The sequence below is a fragment of the Nycticebus coucang genome, chromosome 17, assembly GCF_027406575.1.
Source record: "Nycticebus coucang isolate mNycCou1 chromosome 17, mNycCou1.pri, whole genome shotgun sequence".
In the NCBI taxonomy this organism is placed as follows: Eukaryota; Metazoa; Chordata; class Mammalia; order Primates; family Lorisidae; genus Nycticebus; species Nycticebus coucang.
Window position 1 is genome coordinate 59,360,731 of NC_069796.1, and position 21,419 is coordinate 59,382,149.

Genomic DNA, 21,419 nt, shown 5'->3' on the forward strand with positions numbered 1-21,419 from the left:
ATGGTCCCATGCACATACATTCTGTCCCCTTAGCACATTCACAATACATTAATTTAGAATTCTTTCATCCTTAATGATAAGATATCAATTCCCCATAATGTTTATCATTCTGCCCAGAAAAAGTATTTGAGAATCAAGAGTAGCAATTTCTGCCCATTGCATGAGGGGGTTACAATAAGTTAACAGTTGTCAGTGTGTTATGATAGATCTCTTGAGCCTTCAAGCTGAATAAAGTACTAGCCAACTCAAACTTTTCCTGAAGCTGATATCAGATGGATATTCTCTTGGGACAGAAGACCAGGCCAAAAACTAACAAGATCGTAGGTTTAATTTCTTTGTGGGCTAGTGATCTCATTTCAATTCTAAGACTGTAGAGGGTAATCCAAACTCAACCAGCCAATTCAAAAATACATACATGCTCTTTTTCATAAGAGTGTGGAAGATCCTGGGTCCCAGTGTTGGGGAAAAGGACAAAAAGTACCACCATGTGGGTCTACAAAGAGAGAGTTATCCTACTCCCAATAACCAATCAAAAGTGAAACACTGGAGGGTTCCTGCAGAAGTAAGGTATGCTGCAAGGAATTTGTTACAAATAATCATTAAATTATTAAAATTTATAAAGAATCTTTAAAAATGGAGTAATAGTTCATGTAATCTCTCAATCATTTGTCTACAGATATACTTTTTATTTTTATTTTTGAGACAGAATCTCACTTTGTTGCCCTAGGTAGAGTGCTATGATGTAGCTCACAGCACCTCAAACTTTTAGGCTCAAGTGATCCTCCTGCCTCAGCTTCCCAAGTAGCTGGAAGTATAGGCGCCTACCACAATGCTCGGCTATTTTTATAGAGGCAGGTCTTTCCTTGCTCAGGCTGGTCTTGAACTTGTGAACTCAAGCAATCCGCCCACCTTGGCCCCCCAGAGTGCTAGGATTACAGACATGAGCCACTGTGCCCAGCCATATATGTTCTTTTTAGATTGAGAGAAAAAAGGTAGACTTAACCATCAGTTCATAGGGATTCAAACACAACCCATGAATTTGCATACTAGTGTAAACGTCATCCTTTCTGTATCACAGCCAAGAAGAAATTACAAAAAAAAAAAAAAAAATTCTGGACACTGGCACTCCAAGAAAGCTGCATTTCCTCTTGGAGATGTTGAAACGCCATTCTTTAAGAAGCACAAGTAGGCCCTGATGGTCTGGAGTGCATCCAGGGTCCCATCATGGATGACTTCCAAGAAGTCTAGAAGAACCCAGTGCCTTGTACTGAGTCTAGACTTGAGAAGATAAGACCTCAGAAGAAACTTCTTGATTCTCTTTCAAAGACCCTGATTTTAAAAAGCCCTCATGACTCCTGGGGGATGCAGCTGCTTCACTCTTGCCCCTACTTCCAGAGGAGTCCCTGTGGGGTATGTGGATGGTCCCCCTTCTTCAACTTGTTCTAGAAGCTACATCAGAGCTTTCGATCAAACCTGGGCTATATATAACACCATTAACCAAATTCCTCTGGGCTGCAAGGATTAAGTATTGTGGCTATCATCAAAAATGGTCATCATCAAAAATCCATGAAGCAAGAAAGACACATGTGGTCAGGCCAATTTTTCAGCTGAAGACCCTAAGGAGAGCAATTAAGTCTGTCTAGGGTTCCACCAGCATGAAACCTCCTGGTAGAAACCTAGTGCTCCTTCCACACATTGCCTTCTTGGTCCTCTTCCAATTTCTTTGTTGTAAAAACCATATTCCTCTCCGAGAGCCCACCAGAGGTGGGAGGAACATCTGAGTCACACTGGCCAGGCATGCCCCATACTGTTTGACTCACCCAGTGGCAGCTGCCATGATGCACCCGCCATCCGCTGCACTGGCTGAGCAGCAATCTGCAGAATCGTGGCTCATGCCAAAGTTGTGGCCCATCTCATGGGCCATGGTGGCAGCCACACCAATGGCATTCTCGGAGTGGTCCTGCTCAGGGAGATAGTTGGGGTGAGGTGATGGTTCCACCTCTGCCTCCCTTGCCTTCTGTTTCCTTAGCCGAGCCTTGCAGGTCACCACTGATTCCCCCATCATTGAGCATATAGGCTCTCCACATGCTTTTGACAACAGGTCTAAAGCCACTGTCATTATTAGGATATCAATTTTTGGGGTGTGGGAGGGTGTGATAGAGTTTCACTTTGTTGCCCAGGCTAGAGTGCTTGGTGTCCCCAAGCTCACAGCAACCTCACATTCCGAGATTTGAGCAATCCTTCTGCTTTAGCCTTCCAGAGTGCTAGGATTACAGGTCTAAGCCACAGTGCTGACCTAAAAACACTTTTAATTTTTATTTCTCTTACTATTCCCCAGCCCCTGGTTTAGAACAGATGAGAGATTTAGCGATATATTCATGCAATCAATTCTGGGTTCTCCTGAGCTTGAAAATCAGGAACAAACATCAGTAAATGAAAAGTCACCCTTGAGTACCTCCATCTCTTAGAACCTATTGACTTTATTTTAAATAATTCCATTTCCTGATGTTCAAGGAGTACAATAATAAATCTCAAATTATTTTTTTTAAAGATGACTCCCTACCTTGTGAGGCCATTTTAAAGCCCTGTGCAGCCCTGAGACTCACCATGCTGACTCCTCCAGATTGGTACACAGAGCACATGGCCATGAGGGGGGCTAGGCCGATGGTGGTGCCATGGAAGGACATGCCCCTGCAGGAGAGAAGGGCAGAGAGTTGATCACATGGGGACTAAGGGCTGGTCCAATGTGCCCAAGAGGAGGTGGCCATCTTGGTATTACTTGGCCCTATTGAAATTCCCAGGTCATTCCTAATGGAGGAGGTCCTGGTATCTGGGCCAAATGGACAATTTCCAGATCGCCACACCTTGCACTTCCTCTCACCTACTCCCTCACTGCTCCATGGAAACAGAAAGAAAGAACAAAAGGTTACACTTTTCCCCCACAATATGCCCACAGCCAATTCCCCTGAAGGAAATGGGCAGGGCTTGCAAAATTGCATCCCATTCCTGTCACACAGGAAAAAGTTAGAGGGGAGGTTGAGGGGTTGAGGGGAGGGTGGCACAGGTTCTGATGCTGGAGTGAATCAGGCCCTCTTCCACCTGCTGCCAGGGTCCCACAGCTTATTACAGGTTCTGTGGTGTGTGTCCCAGGGGGTCAGGAGGGAGGGGCCGGGGCAGCAGCTGTGTGGCTGATGCTCCGTTCCCACATCAATCTGGGGCCAGGGAAACAGCTGTGTCCTGGCAGAGGCCTCCCAAAGTGCACGTGGCACAAGGATGAGCTGTCCTGCCTTTATTCTACAACGATGATCCTTGCCTGCCAATGGCAAGCTATATGTTGTGTAGTTTAACATCCCTGCTTCAACTGTATATATCCAGGGTAGGGGAGAAGGAATCAATCAAAATCTGGTGTTCTGTACATGCCATGAACATGTAATCCATTTAAGGGATCTATATGGAAATGTGTTACACAGTCCTCGTCTCCATGTTTGTCTTCTCATCTAGACCGTGATAGCTTTGAGAGTGAGACCATCTTATTTATTTTGGGATCACTAGAACTTAGCACAGAATCTAACATAGCGGAAGCATAATAAATATTTGCTGAATTAAAGGCAGACTTATATTCAGAGAAACAATCTGCAAAGAAATATGCAAAATATATGCAAATCTATATGAAGCCCAACTGGTTACTTTCTAAACTTAGACGAGGCTCTGAGGAAGTCCTCCTGGAAACTCAGATGCAAGGTCTGGCTTAAAGCAAGACACCATACTTCCAAAGTTTAGGCCAAAAGATTTGGTAACTAGGATTATTTGGTAACCAAAGACTTTTCCTAGATGAATGTACTATCATGAAATAACCATTCACAGCCCAGGGTTCTGGGACAGTTATTTTCCCTGGTTTCTTTAAAGGGTAAACCGAGATTTAAATGATCATTGACTTAGAGCTATACTTAGGAACTGAAAAAAAAATGAATTTATTATTTTATTATTTATATGCCTTTTGTTGTAACTGTCTCAAAATATCTTTAGAAGTAAACACTAATAAATACCAAATAATCACCCTCAAGGGACTGTCATGTTCCACCATAACCCCCACCAATATCCATTCTTTTCTCTCTGGGACTGATGGAAATGCAGCACAATCCTGCCTCAAGGTTTCCCTCCCACCGAGCACAGAGTTTCATGCTCTTCACCACTTTGATGATCTCAGGTGAGCCCTATGCCTCTTGGGAGCCAAGTGGAACCCCCTCTCCTGCACCTGTGCTGAGAGATTAGCTTATGGACTGAAACAAAATGCTGAGAAGAACAAGATGAACTTCTTATAAAGTGGCCCATGACCAATAGTCAATCACTCTTCCCAAATACATATTCAATTGTTTCAGATGCTCAGCTGATTTGAGATCACTAGATCTCTGAACTATAAGATCTAAGTTATGACTGGGTCACAAAATTATAAGTCTAATTTTCTCATATAGATTATAAACCCTTAAGCTTTTTAATACTTTCTGGGGTGTGCTGGGTATAAAGTACATGTGCACTAAATGCCTGATCACCTGGACCGGGGAACCAGGATGGCTTTATACAACCAACCTTACCAGTGGAGAAAGAAAGGCTCAAACTCTGAGCACACACACTATGGGCAGAGCTTTGCAATCAAGGCCAAATGCAACACATATGGAAAAAGGCTATTTACGTGATTAACTGTGCATTGTCATGGTTCTTCTGGGTGAGCAGCTTGCGCCTCCAACTAAGAAATGACCAGAGGGTAGAGTATGGATTCTCCGAAACTTCACACATGTTGCCGTGAGTCCACACTTCCAACCCCACGAGAGCAATTCGGATGTTCAAGGATCGGTAAAACTGAAAGGGCACACAGAAAAGCCAAAGCATCTGTCAACACCAGCTGGGATGCAAAAGCCCCTTCCCAGCCTAAGAGCTCAGAGCATTGATACCAGATTTCTCTTCTGCCCCAGGCTCTAAGGGGATGAGGAAACAAGTATTACTGATGTTTTTTCAGAAGGGGAAAAATGAGATCCTGAGAGAGATGCACAATATTCTGGAGGCAGGACTTGGGTGACTGCTTTGAGAACACTGAGATAGGACATAAAATTGCTTTCAAATTATGTACAGAGCTTGCATGTAGAAAAAGGATCAGCATTGCTCTGTGTGATTCTCAAGTAGGGCTTAAATCAACAGATAAAGCAGACAGGAAGATAAATTTCATTTTAAAATAGGAAAAAAGCTTTCAAACAAAGCTGGTCATGAGTAAGCTCAGACCTAAACTTTGCTGTCTTTTGCAATAAGCATCGTTGGCCTGGCTCTCTGGGACAATTTCCTCTCCCAGTTCCTTACATGGCCCTTACCTTTTAATATTTATTTTAAAAATTATCTTCTACATGACTTTTTTTAAAAACAACTTTATTGAGGTATAATTTACATGTCATAAATATCCACGTATTTTAACTGAACGGTTCAATAATTTTTAGTAAATTTACAAGTTATTAACCCATCACCGTAATGCAGTTTGAGAATATTTTCATCACATCAGTAAGATCTGTCATGTCCATTTAAAGTTATTTCCCATTCTTACCCTCAGGCAACCATTAATCTACTTTCCACCTCTACAGATGTGCCTTTTCTGAAAATCTTTTTTATAAACAGAATCATATAATATGTGATCTTTTGTATCTGACTCCTGTCACTTAAAACAATGTTTTTGAGATTCACACATCCAGTTTGTCATTCCTTTTTATTACTGAATAATATTTCATTGTATGGATTTACCACATTATATATGGTTATTTTGTTGTAAAGTGTTTCCAACTCATTTTGGAAATAAGTGAGTATTAATGATACACAAGTGGATAAACAGCTTCCTTTCAAGAGTTTCCTTTGGCCAGGCACAGCAGCTCATGCCTGTAATCCTAACACACTAGGAGGCTGAGGCAGGAGGATTACCTGAGCTCAGGAGTTCAAGACAAACCTGAGCAAGAGGGAGATCCATCTTTACTAAAAATGGGAAAAGTAGGTGAGCATTGTGGCGGGCACCTGTAGTCCCAGCTACTTGGAAGATTGAGGCAAAAGGATCACCTGAACCCAGGAGGTTGATATGAACTAGGCTGATGCCCTGGCACTCTAGCCTGGGGCAACAGAGTGAGACTTTGTCACAAAAAGCAAGAAAACAAACAAAAAAAGTTTGTGGCTCAGTGAGTAGGGCGCCGGCCCCATATACGGAGGGTAGCGGGTTCAAACCTGGCCTCGGCCAAACTGCAACCAAAAAATAGCCGGGCGTTGTGGCGGGCGCCTGTAGTCCCAACTGCTTGGGAGGCTGAGGCAAGAGAATCGCGTAAGCCCAAAAGCTGGAGGTTGCTGTGAGCTGTGTGACGTCATGGCACTCTACCGAGGGCAGTAAAGTTAGACTGTCTCTACAAAAAAAAAAAAAAAAAAAAGTTTCTTTCTCTATCCCTGGAGGGATTCTGATTTTGTCAGAGATACTGTGATCAAGTTGTAAGCCCTAGACTATAAAAAGTCCTTGATAACCTTCAGGGTTGAGTTCAACCCAGAGATCCTGAAATTAAATAAGACCTGAACTCTTGACCTCCGTGAGGATAGAGCTACATCTAAGCTTTATGACCTGTCATCTTCTATCTCATACAAACATAAGCAGGAAGAGGGTTTTGTTTAAAGCTAACCCACTGGAGGTATGAGTACCAGCAGGAGAAACTCTCTTAATCTGAAATTGGCAGGTACTGCCCCAGCTAAAAATAACAACCAGAGCACCAAAGTTTATTAAGAGTTTTCTATGTACTGAGCGCTGAGGCTTAGAGAAGTTAAAGAACTTGGCTAAGGTGGTGGAGCCAGAATGAAGGCCCAAATTATGATCCAGAGCCTGCTCTTGACCCTATCCTGTATAAGTGTGGCAGTATTAACACATCCAGATAATCAAACTGCCCTTAAAAACAGGAGTCTTAGCTTCCAGATTCAGTAAAATGGCAAATACACTTCAATGGAAATTTTAATTTTTCTGTTTTGTGCAAGGTCAATCATTAGGGAAAATAAAGAGTTTAGATTCCAGTTTGAATTTGCTTTAGCAGGGAATTTGTTTTTTAAGGAAGTAAACTTAGCTTTTTCACAGTTAAGGAAAAACATTTTAGAGTGGGTTCATGATTCAGCAGATTAATATAGTTCATTCCAGTTTTAGTTCAGTTCAAGCAGCTGGGTCAGTAAGTTTCAGAGAAGCGGGTGTGCCTTCCTCCACCTCTGCCAGGACTCACTGAGGAGAGAACCAAGAAGGGACCGCCAGCCACGCCTGGGGCTTCAAGTAAGGACTGGGTTTGCTGCAGCCTCTCTGCTCCCAGCACTTTCCCGCAGCGCCCTCAGTTCTGTCACCCAGCCCAGTTGGGGAGCTTACAAAGGGAAGATCCAGCCATGCCCCTCACCTGCCAGGTCTCCAAACAATAGATGGCCCATGGTGAGAGCAGGGTCCGCCTTGATATTCCTCCCAGGAAAACAAGCTTTCCTTGTTTTCCCAGATGTTGAGTGTTTGGGTTGTAGGATTACTTAAACATTATTGTTGAGCGAGTTGGGAGCTGGACAGAGGACTGGGCTGGGTCCCTAGAGTCCTTCTTTCCAGGAAATACCAATGTTTTGACTTTCACCTGTCACTAGTCATTGATCTGTGTTTTCATAGACATTTAGAGCAGAACAAAAACATAGGGCATAGAAATTGCCATCTGATGATAGCAGAACACACTAAATTTGCTTGTTAATCCCTAAAAATGTTTTCTTTTATCCTCTAGTCTTTAGAGAAAAAATTATTTCCCCTTTAGACATGAGATTCATGAATCCCTTGCAGAGCCAGAATTAAGCTAGAGAAGTTTTATGAGTGTTCTAAAATTGTATAATACATGTTATCAGATTCTCAAAGAGACTTGTGATCCAAACCCATTAAAACCTTCTTTTAAAAACTATATTCTACTAGCCTATCAGGAGGCTACTGTCATTGCAGTTACCTACTCTACTCTGAGTTTTCTACTATAACAAATATCCTCTTTCAGACATACAAAGTATTTCTAAGTCCCAGACTAACCTGTTCTGGTAAAATTAAAAAATGTGGCTATTTCTTAAGAACATGTTGAAAAATTCCTGACCTGGGAAAGTTAACCACTCACACATCCTTACTAAGAGACCAGAAATAATGTTAGGATAGCTTTGCAAATGAAGACTTTACAAATTGGCCCCAAACAGGCCAATTCTCAATGTTGAAGTATACTTTCCCTCCCCTGACCCACCTCAATGCCCTCCTATGTCTAAGAATCCCTGGGCTTTATACCTGGAAGGAGCCTTTAAGAACCTTAAAAATTCCTAAACTGGGCTCCTCCCTGCCCCAGGGTTCCTCAGGAGCCATAGCAGGGTGAGAGGAATGGGTCAGAAGGGTGGTATTCTGGTCCACACCTCTGCTTCAGCTTAGATCAGTCTGTTTTCATCTGACTTTTATACTACACATTGGCATAAGATTTCATTTTTTAAAAAAACATTCTACCAGGAAAATAAGAATAACAAAAAGCCATTGACTGGAGACAACTCCTCTATTTTATACATCCAAATAAAACAAAAAAAAAAATGTGCAGCCCAAAGGAAATGAGTTACTTACCTGAGGTTACATAGTTTGGGGCTTTATCATGCCCACCCTGAGCACTGCTCATTCCCTTTCAGAAGCAGGGCAGGGCTTCCAGTCCAGCAGAAACCAGCTCCTGCCCTGCAGCCCCTCTGAGGTGCTGTACCCGCCACCTTTCCCACAAAGCACACACCTGGTCTCACCTTATCAACATAGTTGGCGATCTCCATGAGCTTGTGTTTGGTGGCATCCTGGTCTCCTCGATTCCTCTGAAACTGAATGGGACAGGCAGAACCACGTGAGATCCCAGAACCTGTTACAGGACCCCTCCTATGCCTCATTACTTGTTTTTGAATGTGTTCTTATTTAATTCTGTCTTCTATGAGCAGCCATTTTTATGTAACTATCTTCCCTACACAGTGACAGCTCGTGCGGAATAGGACCTGGTCACATCCATCTTGGTGTCTATCCCAGCTATGAGCTCGGTGCAGGGCATACAGCAGGCATATAATAATTGCATAATTGAATTGTCCTCCTCTAACCCTTGAAGTAAATCTTGCTCTCTTGCAGTCCAATTCACAAGGCTTCTGGCAAATTCCCATTGGGGGTTAGAGGAGGGACTGATTTAACCCTGGGCTTCCCTCTATGTGGCCAGTCGACACTGGTCAAATTATTGCAAGGCATTGTGCTTAGCATTAAGTGGAACACAAACAAGTCTAAGATCTTGGCCCTAGACTAAAGGAGCTTCAATCAAAACAGAGAAAAGACCAGAAATAAACCACAATGACAGATCCTATATTTAAAGGGTATAAACTTGAAATGGGCTGAGAAAACATGCACAACTACAAGTAACCTGAGTAACCACAAGGTGAGGCCACGGGACTGACAGACACATGATGGGGGGGACTACGAAACATTGGCAAATACACTTCATCTTGCAGGCCACTGAGATCTGCTGGCAGTGCCGTCCACAGTATGGATTCTAAGGCTGCATCAGGCAGAAATCAGACATTTCCAATAAAACCCAGGAACAAGAGCTGTACTCCATTAGCGATGCCTGGCATGGGTACCAGGAGCAGGATATTTCAGTATGAATGCCCCATACTTACATTCCTCCCAGAAGGACAGATCTCTTTCGCTTACAGTGATGAAAGAAAACTTCACAGTGTAAACAAAAAAATCTGCTACAGATGCAAGTTAAATTTGCAAATGATTGCCATGTCTTGAACATGGCCATTGTTACTTAGAATCTGGGTACCTATTTAATTTACCCTGGGTACGCACTATATGTGTTCCTTCAATTTCAAACCCTCACTTTCTTCCTCCACCCCATCCTAAAACAATATCAAAGCAAGAAACAAAAACAATAGGCAAAATAGTACCCTGAGGTCTTTGTTGGGCTGGTTGTGTTCTTCCCAGCTCGGACACAGGGAAGAAATCCATCTTTCCCCTTCTCCCACTGTTTTGGACTTTCCTGGGCTTCCTTAGAACTGTCACTCACTAGAATAGAATCTCACTGTTACCACTGATTTCAGTGTGACACCTTGTGACTCAGACCTTTTCAGAACTGTCTCAGTATAGAGGCCTCCCATTTTTAAATTAGTCCCCATAGCACAGAAAGTGCTGCTGAATTTCCATTCATTTAGTAAATATTTATTAGAACATGATGGTCCAATTTTATTATCTTTCAAACATATTAATCCTATGTGTAAACAATTGCCCAACTGGGACTCCATAATATAAGGAGTGTATCCTGTTGTCCAGAATAGTCTTAGGTAAGACTTGTAAACCTCGGCAAGGCCAGAGAGTAAATACCATGTATTTTAGGCTTTGCAGGCCATACTGTCTCTGCCACAACTACCCAATTCTGCTGTGGTAACCTGGAAGCATCCATGGACAATACTTAACAATGGGTATGGCTGTGTTCCAGTAAATCTGTGTTTATAAAAACATGGGGTGGGCTGGATTTGGCCATGGGCTATAGTTTGTAGACCCCTGGTCTGGAGAAAGGAATATCTCCACCTTATGTTTTCTGGGGTGACACAGTAAGTACAACACGGTGCAGCACCATCCTTTCCTGGCTACCCTGCATTCTGCTGGTCATGAGGTCCCTTACAGCCTGTGTCTACAGCTACCCTGTCCCCCTCCTACAACATCCCACCTTACTGTTTGTTCTGCTTGGATCCCATTCCACCTGAGGAATGAACAGGGCAAGAACCTCCCCAGGAGCTCCCACCTACCGCAGGAAGTGAGGAGCTGCCTGCTCACTTGCACTGCTGACAAGTCTCTCCAGGCAGCAGCACTAGGAGGAGGCTGGCCTGTCTCAGCACCAGGTTGTAAATCACGCCAAGGCAGGCCTCCCCTCCCCTGTCTTCTCATTGTCTCATATTAATTAATTGTCAGAAATACATTTCTGCCTATAGAGCTAAAAGGCCCCTGGGAAAGGGGGTAAGGGGAGAGCACAGGGACCCAGCCTGGCCTATTACATCCCTGCCCACCCCCTCCCATGGACCACCCAGAGCCTCCAGCTCAGGGGTACCCAGACCCCTGAAATATGAGCACATTCCCTTGGCTCATGAATCACAGCCCTGTTGGGAGTCCAGAGCTGTTGCTAAAGACTCTTCCTCCAAAACAGGCCCGGAGGCACCTTGAGCAGACCCTTTTCCTTTGGGGCTTGCTGTGACCCCAGAGGTCAGAAGACAAAAGATGCCCAATTCCTGTCCTACTCCCCACTTCTTTGGCTGCTGGAGACTCCACCCAGGGGTTTCAAACCCTGCAAAGAGATTCCTCTGGGGCCAATGTAAGGCCAAAGGGGAGAAATAACCACTTTTAACCCAGAGCACCTGGGTTTCTATGTGCTGAACTATTGGGGTCCTCAGGAGCTTTTATGTGAATAAATGATTCTGTAGCAGGGGAAAAATAGTGGCTCAAGACCACTCTACTAGATATCTTAGATAATACAAAGCTTAAAGGAAAAGTGTTCCAGAGTTCGAGGAGTCCAGCTTTCTCCTAGTTACCTTCCTACAGTAGGGGCAGTCCTGCCAGGCAGGCTGGGGTTGGTCACCTCCAACTACGACCGTGGAGCCTGGGCTGCCTTTTACAACAGCTTTGGATTCTGTTCCCCACACCACTCCCCGATCCTATCCACACATTAGTCTTCGGAGAAAAAAGAAAAAAAAGTAAAACACATGCACATACACAAGGCTGCTGGAAAAACTAATACGGACATGAATTAAAAAGCTAAACTCTTCTCAAAGCGGAACACAATGTTCCCTCAGCCTGGAATGCCCTTCACCTCTACTTCTCTGCCCAGTTAACTCCTCCTTGTCCTTTAAGGCAGCTCAAGAGCCACCTCCTCTTGTCACTAACATCCAGTAATGGGCACTCAAAGGCCTTCTGGCCTGAAATCTAGTGTTCTTCCCACACCTGGCACTGTCCCCAACAACCGTGTTTCAGAATTGTTACTGGGTAGAGCTACCTTAGAAGGAGGCCTTTGGGGGAGCTGACAGCTAAACCCTTTGGGTGAGATACAAACAGACTGGAGTTCTAATGAGTTCCGTCCTCCGGGCCCCAAGGCCAGTGTGCACAGTGTTAGAACAGCGTGAGGGTTCAGTTCATCATAATGTCCCATGCGCAGAAGACATGTTTAGCTCTATGGTTGGTCACTACATAAAGGGAGGATTGGAGGCAACATCTGGCTGATTTAGACAAATATGGGTTCTGAGGCCTGAACCCCTTCTTCAGGTATCAGCTTCAACGTCAATGCCTTAGGGACTTTTTTCATTTCTGCAAACCATACTGGATCCTTTCATCTGCACTGGAAAACTCCCTAAGGGTCCATCGTAATGGTTAACACACTTTCAACCTATAGTTTGTGCTGTTACTATAATATAGTAACTGTTGTGTGACTTGTATTTAACTTATGCTAATTTTGAGCCCGGGGCCTTGTGAAGCATATATAACTCACATGTCTCTTGACTTACTTTAACCTAATAAAACACCATGGTCCCAAGGAAAAACATTTTTTTTCTAGTGTGGCAGTCAATATGATAAACTGTCATGCCAGGGATGGGTCTGTCTTCTTGATTAGCTATATCATCTAGTGCCAAGTGCTGTGCTTGGCACATAATAAAAAAAAGATCAAGAAATCATTGATGAATAAGTGTATGGAAGGTATGATGAGCTAGGTGGGTGTTCATGAAATCTTAGAACCTAATTTAAGGAATATGGAGTTAAAGGCTAAAATGCTATTCTTTTAGGTCAGTAGTTCGCAGACTTGCCTGTGCATCAGAATCACCCAGAGGTCTTGTTAAAACATGGATTTCTGGCCCCCACCCTGAAAGTTTAGGATTCAATAAATCTGGGGTAGAGCCCAAGAGTTTACAAGTTCACAGGTGCTATGAGGACCTGTCTTGAGGACCACATTTTCGGACAATGGATTTAGGTCCTCATCTAGCACCTACGTGATTATAAAAACGGACTCACCTATGAGCAAAAAAAGTATTCAATCAGATAATTGAGACTTTATTATTTGTAAAAAAAAAAGAAATTTAAGAATTTCTATAGATAATTCATGAACCCTAAGATAAACATCAGAATCTAAAGGTCTTTAGACCCAACTCAAGAAATATTAATACTTGGGCGGCGCCTGTGGCTCAGTGAGTAGGGCACCAGCCCCATATGCCGAGGGTGGCGGGTTCAAATCCAGCCCCGGCCAAACTGCTGCAACAACAAAAAAATAGCCGGGCATTATGGCAGGTGCCTGTAGTCCCAGCTGCTCGGGAGGCTGAGGCAAGAGAATCGCGTAAGCCCAAGAGTTAGAGGTTGCTGTGAGCCGTGTGACGCCACGGCACTCGGCACTCTACCCGAGGGCGGTACAGTGAGACTCTGTCTCTACAAAAAAAAAAAAAAAGAAATATTAATCCTGGTTGGGTGTGGTGATTCACACCTATAATCCTAGCACTCTGGGAGTCTGAGGCAGGAGGATTGCCTGAGCTCAGGAGTTCAAGACCAGCCTGAGCAAGAGTAAGACACTGTCTCTACTAAAAATAGAAGAACTAGCCTGAGTTGTGGTGAGCACCTTTAGTCCCAGTTACTCAGGAGGCTGAGACAAGAGAATCCCTTGAACTCAGGAGTTGGAGGTTTCTGTGAATAAGGGTGAGGCCATGGCATTTTATTTAGCCTGGGCAATACAGTGAGTTCCGTATTTGGAGACTCAGTCTCCAAAAAAAAAAAAAAAATGTCAATCCAGATAATTATCCTGATTTTCCATCCAAATAATGTACCAAGCCAGGAGAGGGTATGTTTCCTTGTGGTTTTTTTTCCTTCACAACTACCCTGTTTCCCCGAAAATAAAACATCCTCCGAAAATAAGACCTACTTACAGGAAAGATAAGACATCCCCTGAAAATAAGACCTAGCGCGTCTTTGGGAGCACACCTTAAAATAAGACACTGTCTTATTTTTGGGGAAACAGGATATACTTAAAATAGCAAAAAGAGCCCTTAGTAAGATTTAAGGTCAGAATCATGTAATAAACCAGAGAAGGATGAACATGTCAGCATTTCTCCAAAGCAGTTTAAAGCCTTGATGGAAGTATCAAGACAGCAGTTTTTCTACTAAAGCCATTGCTTCCCTCTTACCTCTGCATAATCAGCCACGAGGTAAAGCTCCACGTACTTCATGGAGTGTAAATCTTCCCTTTTCATCTAAGAAAGAGACCGAAGCAGTTCAGAACTACAGAAATGGTGGGCTTGAAACAGAGCTGGTGAATGAACAGCAGGCTTCCATTGTGATTCTATCCTTGGGCACTAGAGATGGCTCTGGCTGTGGTGGCCCCACCCTCACTAACGCCTTCCACAGCTATTGGGTTATCCCTGGAGGCTGCTTTGGCACCCAGGATCCAGGCCTTTATTCTCAAAAAATACTAAACTGGGGCCAGGGGTAGTGGCTCACGCCTGTAATCCTAGCACTCAGAGTCAGAGGCAAGAGGATTGCTTGAGCTCAGGAGTTGGAGACCAGCCTGTGCAAGAGTGAGACCCCATTTCTACTAAAAATAGAAAAATTAGCACATACCTGTCATCCTAGCTACTTAGGAGGCTGAGGCAGGAGGATTGTTTGAGTTAGAGGTTGTCGTGAGCTATAACACCATGGCACTCTAACCAGGGTGCCCGAGTGAGACTCCGTCTCAAAAAAAAAATACCGGTGGGTCTGGCCAGCACAGGCAAAACAGAGGCTGTCATACCATGAGGGAACATGCTGACAAGCAGGTTCCTAAACAATCTGGAAACCACAACCTCTATTTTCAGTATGAATAAATACAAGTATTTGTGCATATGGGAAAGTGACTATTCCAAAAGGGGAGGTATATTTTTTTTTCAGTTTTTAAAATTTATGAAATCAGCATCTCAGAGTATTTTAAATATAGTATTGTTTCCCCCAAAAGCAGTTAATTATGAGAGTATCTCATGCTCAGTAATGACTTAGAATAAAAAAAGAAAGTGATTTCCTCCTTCTTAACCATCACCCTTGCATTGAGAAATACTCTTGGATTCACAGTAAAGGTCCTCAGAGGGGACAAACCTATGCCAGGTTGATTCCTGCACCATGAACCTCACAACTCACCCTGTGAGGTCGTTTCTTGGTCTGGTGTGTAAACTGAAGGGCCCAGTCCCTGGTGGTGAGCTTGGAGTGCTCAAACCCGCAGTTCCCTGGAGGCAGCTTGAGATGTTCAGCTCTGTAGATAAGATGTTGGCCCTCGCTGTCAGGGAGGGGCTCGATGATGTAGCTGAGGTTACTGCTCACCACGATGAGTCCTCTGTTGATAGGAGAAATAGAATCTCTGGTCACAGATTATGGTCCTGGAAAAGTCCCTAGCATAGGTCTTAGTTTCCCCATATGCAAAATGACAGTTGGTTTTAATCATTGTTTATTAACCTTATTAGGGGGCCATGCACCCCTTTATGAGGATCCGATGCAAGCCCAGACCCCGCTCTAGAGAAATGCACATGTATATAAAATGTAGTGCACAATCTCAGGACACCCTAGGCTCAGCCTCTGACTCTAGGTTAAGGTAATTTGAGAGGAAAGCAGTGAGCATGTGATTAAATATTGCTCTGAGCGAGCCCTCCTGCTTCAGGAAGGAACCAAACAACTTCCCTGAAGGGGCAAGTCTAGCCTGCAGCCAGTAGCCTTCCCTTGCACCCCACTGCTCCTCGCACACATATGTACCTGGACTCAGGGGGAAAGAGTGAAAGGAACCAGGCACTTGTGTTAAGAGTGCAATGGTGAGGAAATCCCTTGAGTCACATCAGCTATTATTAAAGGTGCTTCCACATTCCAGCACTCTTCTAAAAAGAGAGAGAGAGAGAGAGAGAAAAGAATCTCTAGACTAGAAAAGCCCAGAAGGTTCTAAAGAGGCTGCACCCAGGACATTTAATGCTTACAAGGGTGGTAGGACAAGAATTCCAAAAGGCCTCCCAAATCCAAACATGCATATGACAAATAACAGTTCAAAACTTTACAGACTCAAGAAAAGCAGCCCAGTGGCCAGAGAAAGAACACTGGACTACAGATAAGGAGACCCAGGTTCAGGATTTCCCTCCAATACTCGATTGTCACGTTTGTCCAACAAACATTTTAAATTTCTCTGAGCCTCAGTTTCCTCATCCCCCAAATGGAAATAATTTAGTAACTTGTCAGGACTCTTGGATGATTAAATGGAATGACGAGTGTCCTTGTACTTGGAAACCAAAGCTAGAAGCAACTACTAGTCCCGACTGTCCCTTGTCAGCACGGCAGCTATCAGGAGAAGGGATATCCATAACCAAGCAAGTGTGACTACTTTCCTTCCCCTCAATTACAGGTGCTAGCATTGACCTCCAAAGAAAGATGCCTTCATTCATTTTATTCTTTCACTGATTGAGCCCTTACTTGGTCCTAGACACAATGTAAACATAATTCTTGTCCTCAAGTAATTCAAAGTCCACTGTAGGACCATGATTCATGCCACAAACATTTACTGCAGTCCTGTGATGTGCCAGGAAACAACTAGCTGCTGAGAATGGAGTGGGGAACAAAACAGACAAAGCATATGCCCACATGAAGCTTAGAGTTTAATCATACCCTATATAGCAGAGACAGCAAAAAGGCCATCACCCCTAAGACTGATGGATTAATGTGTTTGTTTAGAATGTTCCAGCAAGGCTTCTATAGGCTTAGCTAGCCTCAGTGAGGAGAGCCAGGGCTGATTGTCTATTGCAGGGGTCCTCAAACTTTTTAAACAGGGGGCCAGTTCACTGTCCCTCAGACCGTTGGAGGGCCGGCTATAGTTTAAAAAAAATCTATGAACATATTCCTATGCACACTGCACATATCTTATTTTGAAGTAAAAAAACAAAACGGGAACAAATACAATCACACCGCCTCATGTGGCCCGCAGGCCATAGTTCGAGGACCCCTGGTCTTTTGCTATCACAAATGAGTAGAGGCCCATGCATCCTTGTTACAGGGAGATGAATACAGAGGCAAGGGAAGGTTCTCAAGGCTCTGGGGGAGGAGGAAACTCAGGAAGCATTTCACGTGCTCCAAAACCTCCTGCAGGCTCTCATTCACCCAGAGAGCTCAGAACTTACAGGATCTCCAACTCAGAGTCATTGCCACTATCTCAGATTGTCTCAGCTTCCACCCCCAGCACAATCTCCGCAGGATCCCCTCCCAGGGTTTGCCCTTTGGGAAGAGGCTGTGATGCTCTCAGGAAATACAGTGCCAGGCTCTGATCAGCAGCAGCCCTTCCCAGAGTCCGTCCCTGGCTGACTTCATTCCAAAATCAGGGAGCCTGATGACTTCCTGGCTGTTTCACCCAGGCTGACACAGCAAATCCAACCAGCCCCCAGTGGGGCACCAAAGTTGCTCTCTGGATAGCTGAGGATGGGAGTGGGGCAAAGGGCAAGGGTCATGTCCACTCCCTAATCCAGACAGGAAAGGGCAGAGGGGAGCACTGCCGCAGGCATCCTGTTCCCAAGTTATCTCCCTATCCCAGCTGTCCAAAGCCTGGCCCATCACCTCAGTTTCCCCTGGTGGCTACAGACAGAGGGTGTGACCACAAACCACCAATGGTTCTGTATGCATCAGGTTATGGCTGCCAAGACTATACCCAGGGAATGGAAAGTTCCATATAGGAATCAGGGAAGTTCCAGTGTAGGGCCACAAGGTGCAGCTGGCCTGGCATCCTCTGGGCCTAACAGGACAGAGACCAAGCCTAAGTTTGGTGCATGATAAATAACAATAATCATAGTGGCCAAAGATCACCAACCGTTTGCTATAGACTAGGCACTGTGCTAAGCATTTTACTCTTCACACCAGCTTCTGGGATTCTTGCAACTATTATCTTCAACATACAAAATGGTAAAACTAAGGCTCAGCAAGCTTAATTAATTAGCCCAAAGTCTCAAAAATACTAAGAGTAGGGGTTTGAACCCAAGCATTCTGGTTCATCCTTAGTCCCACAACCTTAACTCTGATGGTATACTGCCTTGGTCACAATAGCCCTGTAGAGTGGATCGGAAAGATACCCCCTGTTTACAGATGGCTCAGTGATGGTGACAGCAACTCTCCTCTGTGGTGTGACTAGTACTATGCAGCTGGCCTGTGTGAGGTCAGATCCTATTCACTGGGAGACAGGAAGGAGGCATGCCGTCCACTTTTCATCCTCAGGTATCATTTATTGAGAGCTAACCAGATGCCAGGCACTGTACTGCAAACATTATTCTTTCTTACTTTCTTTTTTTTATTAAGTCATTTGTACATAGATCATAAATACATTTATGACATTATGGGATTCAATGTGTTGATTATTTGTACAAATTTGGACTGCTTACATTGTACTAATCAACATAGCTTTTACCTCATTTACCCAATTACAGCATTAAGACATTTGTGTTCCACACCTGATCCAACTTGTACTTGCAATGTGCTCCATAGGTGTGGTCCCCCTACCAACCCTCCCTCTATCAACCCATCCCCCACCCTCCCCTCTTCCTCCCCTTCCCTCCTTCATCCTAGGCTATAGTCGTGTTTCATTCTTCAAATGCAAGTGTGAGTGATTCTAAATTGGTTTCACAGTAGTACTGAGTACATTGGATTTTTTTTTTTCCATTCCTGAGATACCTCATTAAGAAGAATATTTTCCAGCTCCATCCATGTAAACATAAAAGAGGTAAAGTCTCCATTTTTTAATGCTGCATAATATTCCATGGTATACATACACCACAATTAGTATTCCATGGTATATACATATTTATTAATCCATTCATGGGTTGATGGGCACTTGGGCTTCTTCCATGACTTGGCAATTATGAATTGAGCTGCAAGGGAACACTTCTGCACTGCTGGTGGGAATGCAAGATAGTACGTTCCTTTTGGAAGCAAGTTTGGAGAACACTCAGGGATCTAAATGTAGATCTGCATTTGATCCTGCAATTCCTCTTCTAGGTGTATATCCAAAGGACCAAAAGTCATTTGGCAATAAAGATATTTGCACTAGATTGTTCACTGCAAACATTATTCTTATTTCATTCCCACATCCATGTTATATGATAGGTACTATCATAAATTCCATTTTATAGATATGGAAACTGAGGTTCAGAGAGATCAAATAACAAGCTCTCACTGGGAATCTGGGACCAAAGACTTAAGGTCTGGCCCCTGGGCCCTTAATCTCTCTGCTGTCTGCCTCCGTCAGTGCATTCTACTGTAAGTGTCAGAGATTTCTAAGATTGGAGGTCCCAGTGACATCTAATAGAATATTCTACCATGTATTAGAAATATAGATGTCTGAGTCCAACCTAAAAGACCTGATGCTGCAGGCCTGAGTGTCCACACCACGGATAAGTCCCATGGGCAATTCCCTGAGCAGTCACACTCAGGAACTATGGCCTGGAGCCACATGCTGCTGTAGGAGCTTGATTTTCCCAAGGGCCTGAGCAATGCTGTTGCAGGGCACAGGCAGATTACAGTGTGAGAAATGCAGGCTCAGAAGGACACTGAAGGTCCTTCCATCTACAGGATCCCATGGCCACTCCCCTCTCGTCTATCAACTGTGGCCCTTGGTAATCCACCCTGTGTCACAGGTGCAGTCCTCCTAGATTGCCTGGGGACAGAGGTTGGCTAAAGGTTGGCCCCAGCACTTACAGTGAACCCCAGCTTTGTTGATCCAGGAGTTTCCCAGCATGTGGTTCCAGGGGCCCTCCCCTGCCACCACCCCAAGTCCTCTAGCTGCCCTCCCTGGGCACCACCAGTCACTGGTCCTTCTAGGAGCTATGGCTGATCTCATTTGCTAAATACTAGTACTGGCAGGGGCAGAACCCAGCAGGAGGCACGAGTGGGCTCCAGGAGGCTGGGTGGCTGGGACCTCACATACTTGTCTCCATTCTGTTCTCCATCCTGTTCCTTACCTTTAAGAGCTAGATACAAATGAAATTGTACAGAAGAACAGGCCAGGCCAGGCAGTTAGCCAGCAATTCATGTTTAACACCTGAATAACCTACAGACACCCAAATGCATCCTTCTAGGAACTAGGCAAGAATGGCTTCCTGGGAACTTGTCCATTCAGAGCTAAACCCCAAAGAACTCATCCTACATCCCTACACCTAGAGCTGCCCTAAGAGGTGACCCCTCGTAACCTGTCTTTCCTCTCCCCTTCCCTTCAATTTGCATCCATTTGAAAGGAGCTACAGGGAACTTCAGAGGCAGCAGAGCAGAGGAGGCACACGACTGATGTCCCCACTCTGGGATGGGGTGGCAGGGCACAGGTAGAGATCACAGGCTCAGGAGTGACACCTGGATTCACAGCCTGGCTCTGCTGTCTACTAGCTGTGCGGTAAGTTACGTAGTAACACTGCGACTGATGTAACAAGCAATGTTTACTAACAAGCAAAGCAACACTTTAAAAAAACAGCTAAAGTCACTGAGCACACATTGTACATGGAGCAAGGTGCAAAGCATCATACTTAATAGCCATTCAACGCACCTATACTGAGAACCTACCATGTGACAGGGGCTGTTCAAGGCACTGGGAACACAGCACAATCAAAACAAAGTTCCCGCTGTCCAGAACCTGGCCGTCATCTCCTCATATAAATCCACCAAGGATGTGGATATTACTGTTTCCATTTTACAGGTGAGAAAACTGAGGCTAGAGAACGGAAGTAGCTTGTCAGGTTTTAAGCCAGGAAAGTCTGACGCCAGAATCTAAACTTGTCACAACTCAATGGTACTGCTGTCTGAGGGCTTAATCTGCAGAGTGCAGATCCACCCACAGGTGGCATTTATTATCTGTTCTGTAGAAGGCAGGTGAGGTATCTGAAGGGAGAAAGAACATGCTATTTCTTATGGGTTGGCTGCATGGACATGGTGTCCCAAAGGTAACCTATAAAGTTGCCATACATAGGAAAAATGAGAAATCATAGCTACATGTACCTTTATTTATAAAATATTTATTGTAAAATTTTACAAATATTTATTACAAAATATTTACTAAACATTCTTTACAAGTTGGCTACCTCTTTGTAAACTTTTTAATGAATATTTTGTAAATAAAGGTACATGTAGCTACAATTTCCCATTTTTTCTATACCTGCATATGGTGACTTCATGGGGACCTTTGGGACACCCTGTACCTGAACCACCTCCTCTGCCCTCTTTCCTGACTCTGCTTATTTTCTTCACAGCCTAGGGCTTCCAACCCCAAAGGCCCCTTTTAACTGTCAGGTCTACTCCCATTTTATAGGTGGGAGGAAAGCCCCTC

At 44.2% G+C, this 21,419-nt stretch overlaps 1 protein-coding gene across 2 annotated transcripts in view; it reads right to left on the reverse strand.

The window, feature by feature from the left end:
- The window catches only part of ADAM19 (ADAM metallopeptidase domain 19), an 88,521-nt gene that overhangs the window by 22,777 nt on the left and 44,325 nt on the right, over positions 1-21,419 (reverse strand). For both annotated transcript variants that reach the window (XM_053567150.1, XM_053567149.1), the window contains exons 6-11: positions 15,239-15,431; positions 14,257-14,322; positions 8,818-8,889; positions 4,691-4,857; positions 2,607-2,691; positions 1,821-1,960 (exon numbers count right to left, since the gene is read on the reverse strand). In XM_053567150.1, the coding sequence (XP_053423125.1) occupies positions 1,821-1,960; positions 2,607-2,691; positions 4,691-4,857; positions 8,818-8,889; positions 14,257-14,322; positions 15,239-15,431 (723 nt within the window). The remainder of the gene's footprint in view (positions 1-1,820; positions 1,961-2,606; positions 2,692-4,690; positions 4,858-8,817; positions 8,890-14,256; positions 14,323-15,238; positions 15,432-21,419) is intronic.